At 36.2% G+C, this 22,985-nt stretch overlaps 1 protein-coding gene across 1 annotated transcript in view; it reads left to right on the top strand.

Annotated features, from left to right (window-relative positions):
- CCDC178 (coiled-coil domain containing 178) overlaps window positions 1-21,721 on the top strand; it is a gene marked incomplete at its 3' end in the record, with an annotated part of 88,069 nt that extends 66,348 nt beyond the window's left edge. Inside the window, 1 exon segment of the mRNA XM_029284892.1 lies at window positions 21,572-21,721. Coding sequence (XP_029140725.1) covers window positions 21,572-21,721 — 150 coding nt within the window.
- Between the last annotated feature and the right edge of the window lie 1,264 nt (window positions 21,722-22,985).

Here is a 22,985-nt window from a genome sequence, read left to right as displayed (position 1 = left end):
AAAATACATATTAGAGTATATATATAAATATGTGTGGAAGCTGAGACAAAGAGAAAGCTTGCAGAGGGATATACATAAATTATGAAATCTTATATGTGTAACAATCCATAAAAATCAACTGTGGATTTTTTTTACCATGATTTTTTGCAGAATGGAATATATGTAAGAGTCTGTTGTACTGCCTGAATTTCCACTGAACTGTATATGTCTAACAATGTATCAGCTTTATGGCAAAATTATATTGATGCTTATATGTACTGAATATGCTGAATACTGGTGTCTGAAGGCTGACAGTATTTATATAGAATGGGACAAAGATAATGAAGAAAGAGCACAAAGGCAGTTAACTGATAAAAAAAGACCGTAAGCAAAATCTCAACCATGGGAAAGTAACGTGCATAAAAAAGAGAGTTAAAATAACCCCGTCTTGGTTCTGCACAGTGTAAAAGAGAGTAAAGGGAAATTCTGGCAACTTTTAAAGATTTGGTTTATACCTTATGGCAATAAAATAGAGTTTCAGTAATCTTTATGGAGTTTGTCACCTGTCATGGTCTTCCATGACCAGTTGATATTTTGAATGAGATGAAAGAGACTGAAACAGAACTCAATAAGATAGAATTGTTCTATCATAGTTCTTGTCGGCTCCAGTGTTGTGTCAGGAAAGTGGAAGTTAGCACTGCTGGTAAGAGAACAAGGCTACTGATAGATGGGCATGTGAAGGCCAAGGCAAGTGGCCTTTACCCAACTCCAGTTCTGGCCCTTCCTAGAGCAAGAAGACCTGACATCACAGGTTCATACTTTTATCCCAACAGGGTTAGACTAATACAATGCATTCTGTATGGGTCTGTCTTTAAGGATGATTTGGAAACTACAATTAGTCCAGATTACAGCTGTATATATATTAACTAATGCTAGTCACATTGGTCATATTACACCAATTTTCTGCCTTTTCATTGGTTACTAGTTGATTATCTATCTATCTATCTATCTATCTATCTATCTATCTATCTATCTATCTATCTATCTATCTATCTATCTATCTATCTACCTACCTACCTACCTACCTACCTACCTACCTACCTACCTATCTCATTTAAGCAAAATTATACATGTTTATTTCATTGCTGTTTGTTCTTTAAACTTAAGAGAATTTCATCAAATCCAACCAACCAAGCCTTCCTCAGTCTTTCTCATTCATTCTTACCCTATCTCTTTTTCATTACTTTACACATTTTATAGTACAGTACCTTATTTCTACTGCATTCAACTTTTATATTTTTTCTGACATACACAACTTTCCTTTCTGCATAATGGGCAGACACTTCCTTTGATATACAGCCCTTCTTTTCTTTCCTTCTTTCCTAGCAGACTTTAAATTATCCAGTACTTTTCTAGCAGAATTTTAAAATGTTTCCACTTCCCCATTTTAGTAAAACATTCTACCATACTTGCTCTATATTGTTTTTGGTGTTTATTCTTTTTTATTTTCAAACCTACTACCTTTGTCTTCAATACATTAAATTTCAGACCCACATTCCTCATTGCATCATATAATTTACCAGACATTTACTGGTTCTCATCATTCAGGTTCTCATTCAACAACACAACACTATTTGCACAGAAAAAGGCAAATCACTCCTTAAGCAATACATTTCTAATTTCACTACAAGCAATCTAAATACATAAATAACCAAAGGGACTTCACACATCTTTGTTTTACTCTGTTCTACACTGAACCATTCACTAAAAACTGCATTTAGTCTCCTGCCTGCTATGCCTACAGTATATACCATTCTTCACCTCCTTTACACATATTTCTATAATTCACGTCTATTCAAATTTTCATATGCTGCCTCTAATCAACAAATGTACAATAGTTTTTTAACATTTATTCTTTTTTCAGTGATTTGATAATGACAAAATCTATTCTGTGCAACTACAGCATTGCACTTCCTGAATTTTGCTCATTGTCACCTAAGGCACAGTCCCCAACCTTTTGGGCACTGGGGATCAGTTCTGTGGAAAAAAATATTTTTCACTCACTGGGGGGGAAATGCACTGCCTAGATTCTATGCATGTGCAGATGAAGTTTTGCTCATTTGTGAGGCCTGGTTCCTAACGGGCCACAGACTAGTACCGGTCTTCAGACCGGGCGTTGGGGACCCCTGCTCTAAGGCACTCTTGCAATCCAAAGTTTACTAAAGGCTTTTCCAGGCTCACATAACATAACAAACTAATCCTCCTGTAATTTTTGTATTCACTCTTGCTACCTTTTCTTTTGCATCTGTACAATAAGATCTCAAATTCTATTAACAGAGAGATTTGATAACATGATTTTCTATGGGATTTGATTCTTACATTTTTAAGTTTTTTTTCTTTTATCAATTACTTCTCTTTTAATCCTGACATTATTTGAAGTCTCATCTTTCTAAGCTAAAAGCCTGATCTACTTTTTTCAATAGATCATCAAAATTTTATTTGACACATCAGTAATCTCATCTTCCTAGTTGTATTCTTCTGGGCTGATATATTTGCCTAATTTCTATTAGAAAACATTATGATATTCCCTGAGACAAAAATAATTCTATATAATATTTAACCATTTTCACAAAATCTTATTGCTCAGTCAGTCCAGATAGACTTCAACTTATGATCATTTGTTCAATGACTGTTGAACAATGATTTGTTCAATGACTGTTCAATGACTGCAGTACCGAATGAAGGGACTTATGACCCCTGCCCAAAGTTATGGCCATTAGAACACACCAACAGTTATGTAATCTATCTCCCCCATGCCCCTTTGGCCCCTTGCCACTCTGTGCTCGACTGCTCCAGCTGACCATCACAATTTTCTTGTTTCAATTGCTGCTCAGGTGTACCCAGTCTGTCTGCTGGGCCAGGCTGTGGCTGGGCATCAGCTGTGAAAAAAAAAGAAAGAACAAAATCACTCCCTGAGTTGCAGCATGCCAAAAAAAACAAAAAACAAAAAACCCCACTCCTTTGTTTTGTGTACCTGGATTGGATTGGGCTGGGCTGGGCTAAGCTTTGGCTGAAAAAAACAAAAAGCAAAAGCCAAAAGCAGCCATAGAGCCACAATGCACAGTAATCAACACAAATTGTTTTTTTCCCCATAGCTGAAACCCAGCCTGGCCCCACCACAAGGTAAGGTATGCCTCATCAGCAGTGAGAGGACAGCAACATTCAGCTAGATTGGCAGAACACAGGCCAGCAGGGGACTCATAATCCAGCAACTGGGATTGGGACTGGGACTGGTCTGGGATGCCTGCATTTTACCAGAATATGGCAAACAGTCCCAGAGCTGCTGGGGCTGTTTGCTACCCATCAAGGCAAGCTGCAGGATGGTCAAAAAGGGCAGAGATGAACAGTAAGATAAGCAAGTAGGGGGAGCTGGAGCCAGTCGTTTACCTTATTGAAGCTCAGGGATGGGAGGGACCAAAAAGGCTTGGATTGGGGTGTGTACTCACATAACCACCTGTGATTCTCAGTTAACAATGGCAATTGGGATTGCTGTTACTAAAGCAATGCAATCATATGACCTCTCACTTTACAACCACAGTGTTTAACAATGGAAATTCCAGTCCCAAATGTGGTTGTAAACTGAGAACTACATGCATTCTGAAAGGAAAAAGGAAAAGGCAACGTACCATTCTGTTAAGTATACACAAAATAATTTATACTTTCACAATAGGAAAACTAACATTTTAAATGGATTTTTCTATTGTTAGAGTAGTAGCTTTTACTCTAGACAAAAATAGACAAAAACTGGTAATTTTTATCACTTTAGTCATTATGATACAAGCCAAATGTAGCAAACTCAGACTTTTAAAAGTAAGCCTAAATAATTTGAGACGTTATTTAACCTAAAGCTTATGTGCACTCTGTATTATATATCAAATACTTTGCGCTTTGTGACCTGCTAGGTCATCCATTCAGACTATTTCTTATCTAAACAGAATGACTACAAGCAGGCAAAAAAAGCAGTGGGAATGAATTACCACCCCCTCCTAGTGCAAGGACTCATATTGAGAAGAGAGTAGAGCAAAGGCACTCTGTGAGCCTGCTCGCAAGGAAAGAGTTATACCTTTCTAAATGAGCAACACTGAGGTTGCATTATTAAAACACAACAGCAAGCTCACATCCCTCTAGTGAGAACAGCAACCTTGATTCTTGATCTGTGTGCCTTGATTCTTGATCTGTAACTGCTGACTCTCAAACCAGACTATCTGACAAACCTTCTACAAAGCTCTAACCCTTGGACTTCACTTGGCTGTTCTTCTGCTCACTTGACTATTCTATTTTAAACCAAAGATTTTGTAAAGCAAATCTGCTAAACTTTGGAGGAAGCTTGTCTCTTTGCCACATGTGCATGTGTCTGCACTCGATCATTTACTTACTTGCAAACCTCATTTAGTAAAGTATGCAACTATCTCTTCATGTGCTTGTGTTTGCTTGGCCTGAAACAGGACAGTGACTTCTGACTTCCTGCTGACTTCCCCATTCAGTTTCCTTGTGTGGGAAGCTGGCTGGGACCATTAGAGGATCCTGTGACTGGATCATTGAAAATGGCAACACCTTTGCCAAATTTCAACTCCACAGGAATCACAGATCATGTATTTTAGTTAGTTTACTTGAGGTACATTGATTCAAAAATTGTTGCACTATGATGCACAGTTTTACCCAACTGAAGCTTTACAAACATGACAGTTTTATAGTATGTAAATTTATAGCTGTCACTTCAGATTTTAACACTCAGAATTGTCAGCTTTCATATTCCAAGTTATAAAAGAAGTCATAGCTTAGAATTGTTTGTTTAATGAATAGTTTCTTTAATGATATAATTTTTTTAAGCTTAAGTAATACTTTTGATAACAGTATCATAATTGACAACAGACTGTTTAAAGATGAATTAAAAACCAATTGAATGCACTTTGCTAAAGTCAGTGATGTATGGCTTTATTATCTAAATAAAATTTGTTTACAGATACTTGATTAAATATGCATTCAGTATTCCTATTGCACACAAAAAGTGTTTTCCTTTTGAAAGAAAATGAATATCTTACATGATAGAAAAGTCTTATATAGAGCCAAAATCCAATTTCTATTGGTCGGCAGCTCATGCAACATATAGTTGTTATTAGGATTGCAAAATCTTGTAATTTTTCTATGGGTGTTCATGGGAAGGGCAAGGGAGACAATTGACAAAATTCATGTTGCAATATTACAAAACAAATTCCACCAGTTTTGTATAGTGTTTCACAAGGGGTAGAGCTTGCATTGCAACATCATCATCTTGCTGCCAAAATCTCAGCATTCTATGGATGCCTCTAAATATTTTGCAGAGATGGCAGAAAAGCTTATAGTATGATAAAACAATAACCCCCAAAGTATTCTGAGAGGTGACATTGTAAAAACTTCATATAACGACGGGTAATTTACTGTCTGAATGCAATAAAGAAAAGGAAAAATAATGCAGCTGGATGTGTTTTTAATCTTTAACAAGGACAATACAATAATAAATGATGGAGACTTCTATGATTCTTTTACTATGGACAATTTACAGCAAGTAGGAACTAATGTTGAAAAGTGTCACTTTCTTCAGACTCTTTTTCAGGGCTGTTTGCTAAGAACCACCTGCTCTGTTGCTAAGCTACCACTTCTTCCTCTTTCTCCTCCTTCTCCTCCTCCCTTTAGTTTCTCACTGAGAGAGAGAGTCACAGAGACAGAGACGGCTGGGAGGGGGAGGGAATTGGCTGTTACTGAAGAGTATGCTCAGGTGTCTTGCCTTCTTGGATCTTGTCAGCTGACCCATTGTGTAGTCATTGAGTAATGCACCTCCCTCTGGGCCTTCTCCCTCTGGGTCTTCTGCCCATCACTCCCTCATCTAGGATTTCTGTGGAAACTCCAAGTGTTCATTTACAGCCCCCTATCTTCCCCTTGGCCTTGGGTATAGTTTGTCCTTCTGTCTGGGGTTTTGCTTCTCTTCTGCTAGAGGGATCATCACATCAACTTCTTCATCCTCTTCTTCCTCCTGGAGCCAGGAATTGCAACTGCACAAACAAATTTTCTTGCACACAATATTTCCTCCGACCAAATTTCTAACATAGTCACTCCAGCAGCATATTCTGCAGCACTTGCTAAAACATGGCAACTTACTTCTCAGTTTCTCTCTCTTTCTCTCTCTCTCTCTCAGACACACACACACACACACTTTTTCACAAGTCAGATCAGCAGCTGATCCCTCAGTTTCTATGATAGTGGTTTTCCCCCTCGGCTTTAATCCCCAACACCTATATACAAGGCTTGATCGGTGGGAAAGCTACCTACAGGTGCTCCTGACTAGCATCCAGGTCAGCTCATCAACTGCACTCCAAGAATATACCGGTATATGAGTTGCTTCTTTCCCTTTTTCCTCTCACTTGCTAACTCATGCCAGTAGCACAATAGCCATGCCAGACCACTAAATCCATATGCCACACATAAATAGGTACGTATGAAATAGAACAGAGGAAGAAAAAAACCTGACAAAAATGTGACAAACAACAGAGAAGTGAAAATATCAGTCTTCAGAGATCAGATCAACAGGCCGAATGTCTAAATGCATAAGTGGTGATTATTCCATAGGGTTATAAGTGTAATCAATGGAAAATAGAAGTGTTCACTGGTACAGAAGAAACAAACACCATGATTGGAGAGAATGAAATATACAGTCATGCTGTTGTCTACCTAATGCTAGTAATGTGAAACTAAAAACAAATAACATATGCTGGTTGACATGAAAACACCAGTTACTGCTAAAGCACCATATACAATATTATTATTTAATTATGAATTCCGTCTCATACTCTTATTAACAACTCATTTGCTGTATGAGAGCTTCCCAAGATCTACCAGACTCGTAAGTTCAGTAAACTGATATCTTTCTGTGCCTAACAACATTATAATTGTTAATGTTTCTTAGATTTAGAAGCCACGAACTCCTGAAGTTTCTGGGTAGCTTACAAAGGTGGAAGGATTTATAATAAAAAAATGAAAATGTGAACATCAGATAGAAATATATTAACAGCAGCTGAAAAATTGCTAGAATTCCACAAAAATTTTAAGGCCAGCCCTGGGAATTGAGCCTTCAGAGATTTACAGAACATTTGAAGTGGTGGGAATGTACAAGGTGCACTTCCTCAGTACTACAATGTTTAACTGGGGGAATCCAGAGTATACCCACTCTGCCCAACATATCAGATAGGCATAAACTATTGGAGACAGGAACTCAAATAACCAGGCTGATGCCATGAAACAACCAGCATTTACTTGTACTCATAAGTTACAATGCAGCTTGTTACTGTTACAGAGCTCTTCTGAGGCAAGGGTTACCTTTTCAGTAGAAGTCTGATAATTACATCTTTTAAGTAGACAGAATATATCCCAGTCTCTAGAAGGCATCACTCCTTCATCTTGTCCACAGCTGGACAAGATCAAGGAAGCAAGAAGTATAAAATTTCAATAAATGGTTTATAATGCTTGCCTGAGATGAAATGGTAAGAGGAATTTTCATCTTCCTTTATAGTGAGTTAATTAAGTTACAATTTCTTAAATGATTTGAAATGCTTCTTCCTGGATTTCTTTCTATCTGAGGTAAGTTGCTGTTTATGAGATAAGCTGTCAATTGATTAATCTATTGTTTTCTGATTTTTTTATGTCTGCCCTCTCTTCAATTCCTTTCCCAGCTGTCTACCCTCTATTCACCTTCCTTAATCATGTCTTAATCAACCCGGAGGGGCAAGGATTGAGTATTGAGCAAATGTTGGCTCTCTGCTCTCCACATACATTATCCATGTGCTTGAGAATTGCAAACAGAAAATAATCTGCATGAACGGGATAAGCAGTTGATAAGAGTTCCTCCCTATAACTTGCTGTAATACTGGAGTCCAAGCAACTAAATTAAAATTCCATTCAAGAGCTATAAGAAAATCATTAAGAAAATCTCTTTATGTGTGTGTGTGTCTGTCTATCTATCTATCTGTCTTTAGGGTTCTTCTCTTATACTATAACAATAATGACTAATAGAGTCTGTTTGGTAAAATGCTGCATATATGGAGTATAGGAAAAAGAATCCTCTTTTCATGCCTTCCAAGGCAGACATTTAAATGGTTGTATGATGGAAAGGCCTTGCATTTAAGGCTAGCACTTTAAATTGGACTCAGAAACATCAGCAGTGCTGGTGCAGTGTAGGAATTGCATTATTTGACTGCTTTATACCTACTAACATAAGCAGCCTTGCATTCAATAATATGGAAGGAAAATAATATTTTTTATTTCCTCCTTTATAATGAGTTACATAATAAACTGAGAATTCAATTTCTCTCCTCTTGTCATTCTAAATGTCAGTTTGAATGAAATTTATGTAATATAATGGTATTATTATATTATGAGAAATGTTTAATCTATGGACTCACCATTTACACCAGTGTGGTTAGAAAATACACATCTGAATTCATTGTATAAGATCAATAGACCTACATTCATTCAAAACAGTACCATTTTAATAGTGATTGCATAGTATGATATTGACTTGAACAAACTATCAGGTATTGTTTTTATTAATTCAGACTTCAGACAACCTATAAATATTGCATGCTTTATTCATATATATTTTTAACAATAAAGATTTGTGCTGATCATTCTTTTATAACATAAATTTGACAGACTGATCGGTTTGGATTCTGAGTTGATCTTTAGTGTACAGAATGGTTCCCTTTTTCTCCCTTAGAAGAACTTTAGAGGAAGTATTATTTGTGCTGACATAGAGGAATTTTCTCCTTCCCTCATCCCATACAACATCTAGAACAGCACCACTTCACCAGCTGCTCTGGGAGAGCTGTCAGTGCTACACAGCATATTTGGGGAAAAGGGAGTTAATGAAGATCATTTCCTACCCCCTCCATTTCTACCTGCAAAATAGGATCAAAATGTTGTGTTTGTTTAATAATTTATTTTCTACCCTTTCCATGTTCAGAATTTCACCAAACTGCACTTGCCATAATACAGATATGCAACCCTAAGCAATTTGTTTTAAGAGAGAAAAGTACAAAAATAAGACACAGATAATCAAAATTACAGTTTCAGCACATAGTGGTAATATTTTCACTTCAACCAATTAATGAGGAAAGCACATTTTAAATGGCCTTATCAGCTGTATTGAATAATTTTCTTTTTTGCGTCATCATAAACTTGGTTTAAAACACCTTTTTCATCCTGCAAGTGATAATAGGACAGGAGTACTGGACATTAAAGACCAGCTGCCATCATGTTCTTATTAGCTAGACATTTGTTATCAATGAAATGCTGCGCAACTATTGTTCCAAGGCTGTTGCTGTAAAACCATAGTGCATTGTAGTTTGTTGGAGGTTAGTAGCACTTGTTAATTTGATCAAGGCTGAAGTTTACGGAGGATAAAGTAAACAATGCAAACTGCAGACACCATCAGTTTCCTATGGGCAGTGAAGTGTAGTTTGTTCCATTTACACTTCACAACAACATCTGATGGGCTTTGTCAGTGCTGCACAGAGTAATTAAACCTGAAATCAATAGCAGGCATTTGTCATGTTTACAGCCGCTCTTTCTGCTGGGTTAAACTCATCAGTTTAGTGCCGTTCTGTTTTACTGCAGAGACACGCTCCATTATTTCTTCAGGTACAGTTGAGATATTCAGTTACATGCCCAATAGTTTGAATACGACAGTAAGATTAAAAGGGGCAGGCAAATGGACAGTTTTGTAATTTATTCACTTATCTTTTTTAAACAGTGTTGAATTTCCATTTCTTTCTACCTTTTGTTTTATGAAATTCCTCCTTGCCCCTGGATAATAAATACCCATTTTCCAATATCTGAAGGGAAGGTGGTATTGAAATTAAAAGAAAGTTGATGTGGAATGGGAACCATGGTTCACTCTTCATTTTTAAGCCCAGAATCATAGCTTTATAGTTCATAACAACATCTTTAATTTAAGTATATTTGCCATTTTTGTACACCAAATTATATATCTAACAATATTCACCTTCATTTTATCTGTCCGCATGTTCTTAGTGCTGTAGACTAAGGGATCAGAACATGCTAAATATTAGAGAGTGTTCACTCCAATACTAGTGTAGTTAATCTTGGAACCTAAGACATAAAAAAAAACTAAATACCACCAGGAAAACCCCTATATATTTTAAATCCAATTTTCATTGGATTCAGTGGGACTTGCTTACATAAAAGCAGATATAGGTTTAATATTTTACATGAATCAACACTGATTTCACCATTGGTATCTTACCTCTGAATAACATACTCCTGGAAATCCATTCAGCTCCCAACCTGATGATGTTCCAAAAGTTACTGCAAGCTTGAGTTCACGCCCAGGCTTGGGATGGGATAGTTGTCCTTTGTCAGTTTTTCTTGGGATGGTGGGTTGGTGATTCCTCATACCCCCTCAGTGGGCATTTTTGGCATTGTGTTTTTCTTCTGGGTATTTCAGGATTTCCGATGATTTTTCTTTCTGTTTTAACTGTCTTTTATTTTACTATGTAAACTGTACAACATTGTTTCAAGTTGAGCAATCTCTGAATTCAAATAAATAACTGCAATACAAATGTATCTTGGCAACATCCTTTTTCCTCTGCATGCCATGATACTGCCTTCACCTCATCCTCGTATTTCTGACATTGTCCAAAGGCTGCTTCAAGGGATATAAAATTTATAGACTTTTCCACTACTTTGGAAGGAACTCAGGTGACTACACTGACTTGAATCAAAGGCAATAAAAGCACAAAAAGGGTTTGTACCAAATTTTATGCCAGTATAGTTTTCTACCAAGTCCAGGATGTATGGAGAGACCTTCAATTCAGCAGCAAGAAATGGGAGTTGCAGCAGCTTATAAAAGCTTTGCAGCAATAGCTAGACCAATGCAACTTCAAAAGTAAACGTTTTCTGCTTTGGCATACTTAAATAGATGGGATGACAACGCTAGCCTAAAAAGAGGCAATGGCTATGTTCCCACCCCAAAAGGTTATTCCTATCCAACCACTATAGGCAGTTATCAGCCCATCATCAAACTTCTCTTTTTAGATAAAATTGTTAAAAAGATGGAGGAGCAGTGGATAGAGAAGCAAGTTGTCCACATTCCTTCATTCAGGGCTCATATGCATATATGGAATGAAAGTCTTGTTGCTCACTCTTGTGGATGACTTATAGTAGAACTTAGATTGAGGGAGTACACCTCTTCTACACTTACTTGATTTCTTAGCAGCATTTGTATCATTAATCATGGTGTTCATTGGGCCATCTGCAAGGCTGGAATTGCAGTACTGTCATTATTCTTCTGTGGTTCTATTCCTTTCTGAATGGGTAGAATTCTAGACAATTTTGACATTAAGATTGATCTGTCTATATGATATTTGTGCTCTGATTTACTTTTAAATAAGGTCATTGGGAATCCTTGGAGAAGGTAGCATACAAATCCATATATAAATATATATGTTTTGGGATTGTAGGTAGCCTTGTTCAGCATCTACTCATTCAGTGATCACTCAAAGTAATGAGGGGAATAAAACCCATTCTTTGTAGTTGCAGTGATTGCAGTGTCCCCATGTGATTATAATTTGGGACCTTGGCAACTGATTCACAATTGACCATGCGGGATTTGCCTAACAACGGTAAATAAAAATATTGCAACTACTATCATAAATCTGTGAGATCGCTTGACATCATGCTTTATGACCATGTCATTTAGTAATAAAGTTGCTGGTCCCAATTACCTTAATTAAGGGTAGCTGTTGTTTGGATTCTAAAAATAAATTTGAAAAGTTTAGGTCATATCACAATAAACTGAAAGTTTGAAATTTTTCACACTTGATAATAATAGAAGAACTAATGTTTCAGTTTTTCCAGAATTTGGAAATATTTGCAGTTGATAAATATAATTTTCAGAAGTATCCACTTTTAGAGAAAATGTTCTTTGTAAATTCTAGCACCTCAGTGCAATTGCAGAAGTATTGGAAAATTCTCCTGTGAAAGCCCTTCATGTCATATTTTGCCGTACTTCTGGCACTGGATGTTTCTGATTTTAAAATCTTTTATCAGATTCTGCTGATATGGCAACTATATTTCTTCCTAGAAGAAAAAAAGGTTTCAAACTGATATGCACATGCTTCCAAGAATTCATTTTCATTAAACCCTGTAGCGTATGAACTGGCCATGCTTCTCGTAGAACTGCAGTTCTACATTCTGCCAAAGTAGGTGAAAAACATGCCAGTATAATTTTGGGAATTGAGGAAGGGTGAAGTTTCTTGTTTATTTATTTTTGCAACAGGTGAATTAATGAATTCATTAAAAAGCAAGGTTTTACACCTGGGCAGGAAAAACCAAAGGTACAAGTACAGATTAGGTGAAACCTGGCTCAAAAACAGTAACTGTGAGTGGGACCTTGGCATCCTAGTGGATGATCACTTAAACATGAGTCAACAGTGTGTGGCAGCAGCCAAAAAAGTTAATATAATCCTTGGTTGTATAAACAGGCATAGAATCAAAATCACGTGAAGTATTAGTACCGCTTTATAAAGCTCTAGTAAGGCCGCATCTGGAATACTGCATCCAGTTTTGTTCACCATATTACAAAAAAGATGTTGAGATTTTGGAAAAAGTGCAAAGAAGAGCAACTAAGATGATTAAAGAGACTGGAGACTAAAACATGAAGAATGGTTGCAGGATTTGGGAATGGCCAGTCTAGAGAAAAGAAGGACTAGGGGGGACAGTATTTGGGAAGCTGCCACAAGGAGGAGGGGGTCAATTTATTTTCTAAAGCACCAGAAGGCAAGACAAGAAACAATGGATGGAAACTAATCAAGGAGAGAACCAACCTGGAATTAAGGAGAAACTTCCTAACAGTGAGGACAATTTAACCAGTGGAACAGCTTGCCTTCAGACATTGTGGGTGCTTCATCATTTGAGGTTTTTAAGAATAGACTGGACAATTACTTGTGTGAAATGATATAGGAACTCCTGCTTGAGCAGGGGGCTGGACTAGAAGACCTCTAAGGTCCCTTCCAACTCTATTCTGATTAAGATTAAGAATTAATCATGGAAAAGCTCTCCTTTATGAGTTGAACTTCTGAATCTTCTTTACATTCCATAATTTTATAAAAATATGTATAAATGTTAAGGACTTCAAGAATCCTGAGTTTCTAAATGAAATTAGAAAGATTATATTTACATCATTAAGTACATTTAAAATTGATGATTAAAAAATATTAGCTTAGGTTTTGTAGGACTTACAAAAAATCTAGTGTGGATGTGTTTTCAAAAAAAGATTACGGTAATAAAAACAGATTATCTTCTTTGGGCTATCAGCCAAATAAGATTGCTGTAGGTATTTCTAGGCATGTTTTGATTCTATAAATGCACTGCCTTATTCACAGAATTTTAGATCACCTTCTATTTGTTACCCTCCTGTGTTTACCCACTGCTTCATCCATCTGTTTTCTTACCACAAAAATTCATTAGGAAAGGAAGGCAGAATGTGCACAATGTCCTCAATTTATTAGACTACAGAGTCATCTATCTAAAAATGTGCTAAAATAAAGATAATCACCTTTGATTTTAAACATGCATAAGTTCAAGGAAAAGGTACTAAATGTCTTGAAGCAGCCAAAATAATATATATAACCACTGGATAGTAGGAATAAGGGAGAAATTTACTCATTTGGATTTTGATACAAACATAACATATTGCTCCTTTCCAAATTAATACACAAACGAGAAGACAATCCTGTTTTGAACTTTGCTTTTTTATTATGTGAGAACGCAATTCTCCAAACATATAAAAATGCATGCATCAGACAAAAAAGCATGCACAAGACTATATACAGCAATGGATACCCATATCTGAAAGCATTATATAAGATCAGATTATGTCCAATCTGCTCTTATACAAAGCAAAACATGCCCAGAAAATGGTATATTAGGAAATATATCAATTAACACACAGGGTTTGTTATACATTGTAGAATAATATAGGGATGGAATGGATGGTATAGATTAAGAATTAGGCAAATTGAAAAACTGGGTGAAACAGAAATTGACAAATGTACCCATTCCCAGTAGGAAATAGGTTGGGTAGATGAGAAGTTATTTTGTTTTCTAAAAAAGTACTAAGCCAAGTTTATGCTCTATTACTTCTGTGTGACTATTCTTTATCTGTGCAGAGGTTTGCACAAATAGATTGTTAATTTAATTGTAATGTTGTTAAGATGCAGGCACCATAATGTTGGAAATAGAGCGTTTCATAAGGAGCGACCTCCTACTAGGAGCAACTTTGCTGGCCATCCACTGTTTCACCTTGTAGTTTCAGTGAGTCCAGAAAACAGAATTGTCTTTGAGAATGCAGAATTTAATTAGCATGGGACTTTAAATAGTGGATATAATAGCAGAAGTACATAAGATAGAAGTTTGTTGTAACATAAAATATTTGCCTTGTATATTTCCATCAAACAGTTTTAGAAGCTTTTAATCAAGATGGTTCAGTGGAAATGGGATTTTGTTTCCTCAAATGCATTGTATGAATTGAAAAGTAGAAATTTTGATTCAGAATGTGTAACAGAATGTACAACAGAATAACAAAGTTGGAAGAGACCTTTGAGATCTTTTAGTTCAACCCTCTGTTCAAGCAGGAAACCCTATACCATTTCAGACAAATGCTTTTCCAATCTTTTCTTAAAGACCTCCAGTGTTGGTGCACCCCCAACTTCTGGAGGCCAGTCGTTCCACTGATTAATTGTTCTAACTGTCAGGAAAATTCTCCTTAGTTCTAGATTGGTTCTCTCCTTGATTAGTTTCAGTCCATTGCTTCTTGTCCTGCCTTCAGGTGCTTTGGAGAATAGGTTGATACCCCTCTTCTTTGTAGCAGCTGCTTAGATATTGGAACACTGCTATCATGTCGCCCCTAATTCTTCTTTTCATTAAACTAGACATACCAACTCCTGCTACCATTCTTCATATGTATTAGCCTCCAGTCTCCTAATCATCTTGGTTGCTCTTGTCTGCACTCTTTCTAGAGCTTCAACATGCGTTTTATATCATGGCGACCAAAACCCGATGCAATATTCCAATTGTGGTCTTACCAAGGCATTATTAAAGTGGTATTAACACTTCACATGATTTTGATTCTATCCCTCTAGGACTGAGTTGGCTTTTCTTGGCAGCTGCAACACATTGCTGGCTCATATTTAAGTGGCTGTCCACTAGGATTCCAAGATCCCTGTTATTATTGTTGAGCCAGGTACCACCTATTCTATACCTGTGCATTTGGTTTTTCTTGCCTAAATGTAAAACCTTACTTTTCTCTACAATGAATTTCATTTTGTTAGATAGGGCCCAATGTTCAAGTCTATCAAATTCCTTCTGTATCCTGAGCCTATTTTCTGGAGTATTGGCTATTCCTTCCAGCTTGGTGTCATCTGCAAATTTGACGAGTTCCCCTTCTATCCCCTTGTCTAGATCATTAAGGAAGATATTGAAGAGTACTGGGCCTAAGACAGAGCCTTGAGGTACCCCACTGCATACTTCTCTCCATGTAGATGCAGTTCTATTAAGGACTACATGTTGAGTGCGGTTGGTCAGACAGTTACAAATCCATCTGATGGTGATGCTATCTAACCCACATTTTTCTGTCTTATCAAATAAAAGATTGTGGTCATCTTTATCAAATGCTTTACTGAAGTCCAGGTAAATTATATCCATAGCATTTCACTAGTCCACTAATTTAGTCACTTTGTCAAAGTGTTGCATGGTTTGCTTTTGACAAATCCATGTTGGCTTCTGGTTATGACTTTGTTTGCCTCTATGTGTTCGCAGATTTATTGCTTGATTATCTTTTCCAGAATCTTTCCAGATATTGATGTCAGGCTGACAGACCTGTAGTTTCCTGGATCCATTTTCTTTTCCTTTTTTTGAATTCATGTCTAAAGACTGTGAATATAGAACCAGGCAGAAATAAAAAGATGAATGTTTATGTGTATAATGTGGAAATGCTATTGTCAACACTGCTAACATTGGATGTTCTTGCTTTGACAACAGATGGAAATGTAGCCATCTTTTCTCTTTCACTTTTAGAGTTAGATGATGCTGGGAGGGGAGATGTGGATGAGAGTCCAGTTAGTCATAACAACAATAACTCAGCCGTGGGAATCAAGGTTATTGCGCCCAGAGCTGATAAAGATTTGGTGGGCTGGAGAGCTGGGGAGAAAGCCCGTGCTTCACGCTAATTGGGGAATGTGATTTATGACTGTTAATTGGAGGAGGAAATTGTGCTTTGCTACTTTGTGCCCAGGGGAGGGGAATTCAGTTTTTGGCTTTAACTATGTAGTGCCAATACTTTGTTTCTCGAATAAAAGATTCTTTAAGGTAAACAAAGTTTCAACTGTCAGAATTTTGACAGCTATATGATATTAGTGATGTATAAATTAGGGAAAGAGGGAGGTTTAATCTATCACCTGTCTCAGTCTACTATCTTAAAGTTCTTCCTGTTTGATTCTGCAGCATGGATAAAATGATTTTAGTACTTTCTGATAATTTCAACACTAAAGATAAATTAATAATATAATAATGCAAACTATCTTAAATTCAGCATTTCTTTGTCCTCTCAACACTCTCAATAGTTTAAATCATTTAAGACATAAAACACTTAATCTAAGCATTAATACAAAACTTTCACCATTATGCAAACTGAATAAATAAAATAAATCCAGAAACAATACCTACATCATAAATCTAAGTTTAGGTTATCTTACAAAATTCTAACCAAATAGAAGGATTTTATGATATTACTTCAGAAAGGTTATCTTTATCCTGACAGAATTAAATTTATTATGTGAACCAAATTTGACAAAGGATACCTTGTGCTACCAAGATAATCTACAGTTCTAATGCAATTCTACAAGAAGCATCTCTAAACTACTAGCCCAGACTTTTAAGAGGAACCAAACTCCTTTAGAGTAGGTTGAAAATCCTCCAGCTGAATGTTTATAATATGAGAAATGAGAGAGAGAGAGAGAGAGAGAGAGAGAGAGAGAGAGAGAGAGAGAGAGAGAGAGAGAGAGAGTCCACAAAAAGCATTATATCTAGAAAACATTATCTTGGTTAAAAGATTTTAAATTTTGTCAATTTTCAAGTATGAAATTGAAGGTGTTATATGATTGTGTTTGAGGGTGCATGTATTTAAATCTTACCTGTAAGGCCACTGGGTGTCAGCCATGTCCATTGCTACTGAATTGTTCAATCAAACAAAATAAGTTATCAGTGAAATAAAGAAAAAGAAAAGAATAGATTTGTTGAATCAGAAATTCTGTCAACAGTGCTTACAACATTAAAGGATTCTATGAGGCTAATGTTTTGAGGTTGTTCTAATTAATTTTTATGTTTTATACCATTTTAAAAATACAAAGGGAGAAATTCTTGGATATTCAATAGATCTGGGTATTCTAGGAAACAGCTTAGACCAGGGGTGTCAAACTGCTGGCCCGCAGGCTGGACGCATCACGTGGAAGCCGTGCCCACCCCATTGCCGGCAATGGCAAAACCGGCCCGATGCGTTGCGCGACATCACGTGACATCACGAGTTTGACATGCCTGGCTTAGACAAATAAGCCTTTCATCAGAATTGTTTTCTGTAAAAAATGTATCACTTGTCACCATATTAGTTAAAATTGGAAAATAACATTCTTGAAAGCCTATCTGTACAATTTTGGTGAATTGCTATTCACCAATTTTATTATGGTATGCCTTAATCATAATTCAAATATTCAAGTAATATTTAACTTGGTGGACCATAAATATATATTTCATATTTTAACATAGTTTTCTTCACAAAAGCAGCATGTCCTAATCTTTAAATGAAACAAATCAAACTTTACCTATATAATCTTCATGTAACAAAACATCCTTCATGTAACTCATTTTATGATAATAAATCACACACCTATGTAAAATAGCACAATTACATCCATTATAAACTCAAGGGTCATCTATCTAAGCATGTTTATACTGGTAGTTCAGAAAATATTCATGATATTAGCTACCAATATTGTTCTCAAAGCAGCTGCATGTATCGTTGAAATGTAGTTTTCCTGATCTAGGTAATAGTAATCTAGAACATGAACACAATAACAGTCCAAGGCTCATCTTAATCCAGTATTTTGTTTCTCATAGTAATCTACTATATGCCCTTGGGGTGCTATCAAAAAGAAAGTGGAAACATACCCTATGTCACTGTTTTTGAAAGCATGCTATCCTCAAACTCAAGTTAATATGGCATTTCCAAGACTATTAGCCCTTGATACGCTTGTCTTCCATTGATTTTATGTCTATCTGTCATATTTATATGGATGCCTATCTCACAAGAGCATCATTATTTATTTATTGAATTTATTTTTAAAGCCATCTCATTGTAATGTATTCCACAATTAATTATGTTCTTTATGAAGAAATGTTTCCTCTGTTGATTTAAATCTTCCAATATTTCATTGTATGACCTTTTTCCTGATATTTGAGAGGGACCAAAACTTTTGCTCCTCTGTTTTGGTCATGGCATGCAGTGTGATGGCCCATTACTCTTTTTTCCAAGCTAAAAGTTCCAAATGTTCCTAGCTTCCTCTTATACAGAAATTGCTTGAGTCCTCTAGTTTTAAACATTCTCCAAATTATATTGTAAATATAAATAATTACAATATAAATATTGTAAACAGATTTGGTCCTTTATTTTGATTCTTTTTTTCCTTGTCAGCCTTTCATTTTCAAAATTTCTTTTTCCTTTTGGCATGTATGCCAAATGTCATAGCATTATAAAAAATCCTTATTAATTCCACAACACCTACATCTTATATGAGATCAATGTCACCTTTAGGATTAAATTAAGAGCTGCTTTCTTTGTGTTCTAAAACACATTCATTTAGACTATTTAGAGATTTTGTTTCTTTGTCATAGCCTAAGCTTGAATGTACCTAGCCTATGTGAGAATAACTGAAGTCCTACATTATTACAATAGCTTCTCCTTTGCACGCCTTCATGATTTCTTTCACCTTCTGCATTTTGATCAGGTGGGCAATAGCATATCCTTAAATCTAGTTTATATTAGATATTGCCATCCATAGTGATTCTGAGGAGGAATCCAGTGTTCCAATACTTTCTAGTACATTAGATTTTATATCCTGTGTGATACAAAGAGCATCACTTCCTCACTATACCCTTCCCTGTCCTTCCTATAAAGTTTATCAAGAATGACTGTTTTCTACTTATTCTTTCTGTTACACCATGTTTCTGTTATACCCATTATACTTGTGTTCTCATTTGTTTGGTTCGTCAGATTTAGAGGGTCGAACCTTACCTCTTATGATTGTAACCGTTCCTTCGTATGTTTATAATCACAATTATAACCCAGGAGAAACTTTATCCCGTAATCCAATAACGACTGTACTTGGAAAGAGTATCCGAAAAATAAAGGTCGGTCTGAAGTAGACTGATAGGTAATTGGGTGATAGTTGTAACTAGGAATCTTTTATTGTATTTTATAAAATATCTACAGTTTCTCATCTGTTTACTTTCTTTCAAGAATCAGTTTGAAAGCAGCTCTGGAACTTGCCTAATATCAAAAACCAGTAGCCTGGTTCCATTTTTATTTCTTTGACTTGACTTGTCCTTAAAAGTTCCTCAGTATCTAATCAGTCTAAGCCCCTCTACTTGACATCACTGTCTTACACAGTGGTATCTCATCAGCACACAGAAAAGAGGTGGGAATTGTGTCACAATGCCACCATATTTCATCATTCTGTCCTACCTTTGCCTCTTTCCACCCACCTATCCCAGAATCCACTGGTATTACCCATACATTTAAGACTTCTAAGCTCTGCCTGTTTAGCTCGGCTTGTATTTGGAAAAGGTTGTATTTCTGTAAAAGTTATCTCGATGGTTTTGTAGCAGATTGGCAAGTCACCAAGCAAGTATGTACATGTCATGTCTAAACTCATCCATTCTCAAAATGAAAGAATATACCTTCATCTCTCAGGGATTAGATCTCTCCTTCAAGAACATTTTCATTATTCTGAAAACGATGTCCCCCTTGCCATCAGTGTTATCATATATTGGCAGCTGAAAGAAGAATTCGGTGAAAAGTCTTTTCTCATACTCCTTCAGCATAACCACCTTGATTTCAAAGGAACATAACTTGTTCCTAAGAGCTGGAGTTCATTGCATCAGGTATAAAACTACTTCTTATACCTGCAGGTAAATAGCTATTGACCTGCTACTTCACACATTGAACAACATCCTCATCACTGTTGGCTAATTTTGAAATAGTGGTTTGCCTGAGTGAAACTGATAGAAGAAAGGAAAGGAGGTACTTAGGTTAGGATTTTTTTTCCCTTCAGCAACTTCCCCACTATCACTTAATAATTGTCAAAGTTTTTTATATCGGACAAGAAATGTCATATTTTTGCAGGCATAAATCATTAGAATAACATAAACCCCCACCAAAAAACCAGCCCCACAAAAATATATATATATAAAGGTCATTGAACAATTGCTTACATTCCATGAAGTGACTTTATATCTATTAAGCAATAATAAAAAACAATTGATTCAAAGGACCACAAATATTACAAATAAAATTTTCCTGATGGTTTCATAGCGCCATACAATACACATTCAAGACAATTTCACAATCACAGTTTACATATCTCTAACTGAAGGATTACACTTTCTAAGAGGCTCCTTCAAGGGTCTTTTATCATTCCAAAGAGTCCTGACTGTTCCCCAAGTCTCTGGGATAGGGGAGGTCAGGATGACATGAGAATGTGTGTTGCATCAAGAATGTGCAGTTGTGGCATCTTTTTCTGTTTTTCAGTTTTATCACTGTTGTTTTTATGATTGTATGCATTTTTAAGTGGTTGTAAGAAGCCCAGAGCTGGTATTAAGATGCCTGGCTATACAAATACTTTAAATAAAAATAAATAAAATAAAATATTTTCTTTTGGAATCTAAATGTTGGCTTTTGATCTTCTTGATTAAGTTTAAGTTATAAATTCCTGCACCTAGTTTTACATTATGAACAATGTAATTAACGTCTCTGGGTTGTGCTTTTTTACATTATGACTTGGGCCTTAATGTTATGAAAATATTTCATAAATCAGCAAGGACTGGATTGTAAAATATATCAGCACCAACTATACTGTATGTACAAAACTCCATTCCTGAGGGACTTTATATCCAGTTTAAATAGTTCTTTTTCACAGCCATTTTTCAGTAGAAGAATTATTTTGTATCCTGTTACTCATACCTTCCTACAAGGTTGTTGTTGTTTTTACATATTATTGATTAGAAGTATGAAGCAGTATATATATTATGTTTGTGTTTATAATACAAAATTGGTGTATACCTAATATATGTAATATATGACTTTATTTATAAATATATATGTAGTAACTTTTAAAAATTGTTTGTAATGGCAAACTAGAATAACTTTCCATAGATTTCCCTGGATGATGTACTGGATGAAAACCTACGCTTAGCACGCGAGTATCAGATGCTCCAAATATGCTATCTAAATGACAAAAATCAGCTTATGGACTTCTATGAACATAAAGACAGAGCTGAAGCTGCATTACGGGATCAAAAACAGGTATGATTTTTAACCTCTTGTTTTTTCAATTATTATTACTACTAATTAATGTCAAAAAGTAAAACAAATACATATATCAAACAGTATGATATTTCTCTCATTTTCTTTTTTCCTATTTTTTCATTTTATCCTTCACAAATGAAAATATCATTTTTGTCAACCCTGATATTTGCCTCAGTTTGGATCTAAGGACAACAGAATTTAAAAAGGGGGTATAGATTATTGCAGTTGGGTATTAAATTTGACCTAGTATGGTCTGGTTCTTGGTGATTAGGAGTCAGAACTCTCATTTATTTGTTTATTTGGTTTACTCAAGTTTATAGGGTCCTTCTATCATAAACTAAGTGGTTTATACTGTGTTTCCTCAAAAATAAGACCTGGTCTTTTTTTTCTCCCCTCCAAAAGAGATACCAGATCTTATTTTCAGGGGGGGATGTCTTTTCCACTCACCTTACAGCGGCGGCACCAATAACCTCGCCTAGCCGGCCTACTTCTTCTGCAGCTGAAGGAACAGCTTCATTCTGCAGCTGAGAATGGAGCTCCAGACTGCATTTCTATGGATTGAATCCATAGCTCGGTTCTTGACTGCAGAGGCCTTCCAGAAAGGGCTCTGACTGCAAAATGCAGGCCGGGTGATGCTGCAGAACAAGTGGGCCAGTGAGAGGCAAATGTCGATCCATATGAGGCCTGGCAAGTGGGTGCGGGGTGCATGGGGCAGCTCTACCCCCCCTCCCTAGCTTGATTTTTAGACGTGCACCTAAAAATTAGGGCTTATTTGGGGGGGGGTAGGGCTTATATTAGACCCACCCCCCAAAATCAAGCTAGGGCTTATTTTCAGTGTAGGTCTTACTTTCGGGGGAACATGGTATTACCAATTATCATAAAAAAGATTAAAATAAATGTAACAGAAAATAACACGGACCCAGATGACACTTTATTAGCAAAGGGACTTTCAAGGTACAACCTGATCTTATTGGAGGGGCAAAGGAGCAAGGGGCCCTAAACAGCTCTTATGCCATATTGGACTTTAAAGATAACAAGTACCAGTAGCACCTTAAACTATATCCAGAAGCCAACTGGTAACCATTACAACTCTCATAGTAGTGAGATCATCCAAACATAATAAGACATGCTCATAAATATGCAAGTCATGCAAACTGTAGCTTCTGGGTTATCTTTTTGGAGATGTGTGGGTACCAGTATGATTGATTACATAGTAATATCCTTAAATTTGCCTCCCAATGAAAGGATAGTTCTCTATTCT

The sequence above is a fragment of the Protobothrops mucrosquamatus genome, unplaced genomic scaffold, assembly GCF_001527695.2.
Source record: "Protobothrops mucrosquamatus isolate PMUCROS unplaced genomic scaffold, P.Mucros_1.0 scaffold1071, whole genome shotgun sequence".
NCBI lineage: Eukaryota > Metazoa > Chordata > Lepidosauria > Squamata > Viperidae > Protobothrops > Protobothrops mucrosquamatus.
This window is presented reverse-complemented; position numbering and strand designations above follow the sequence as displayed.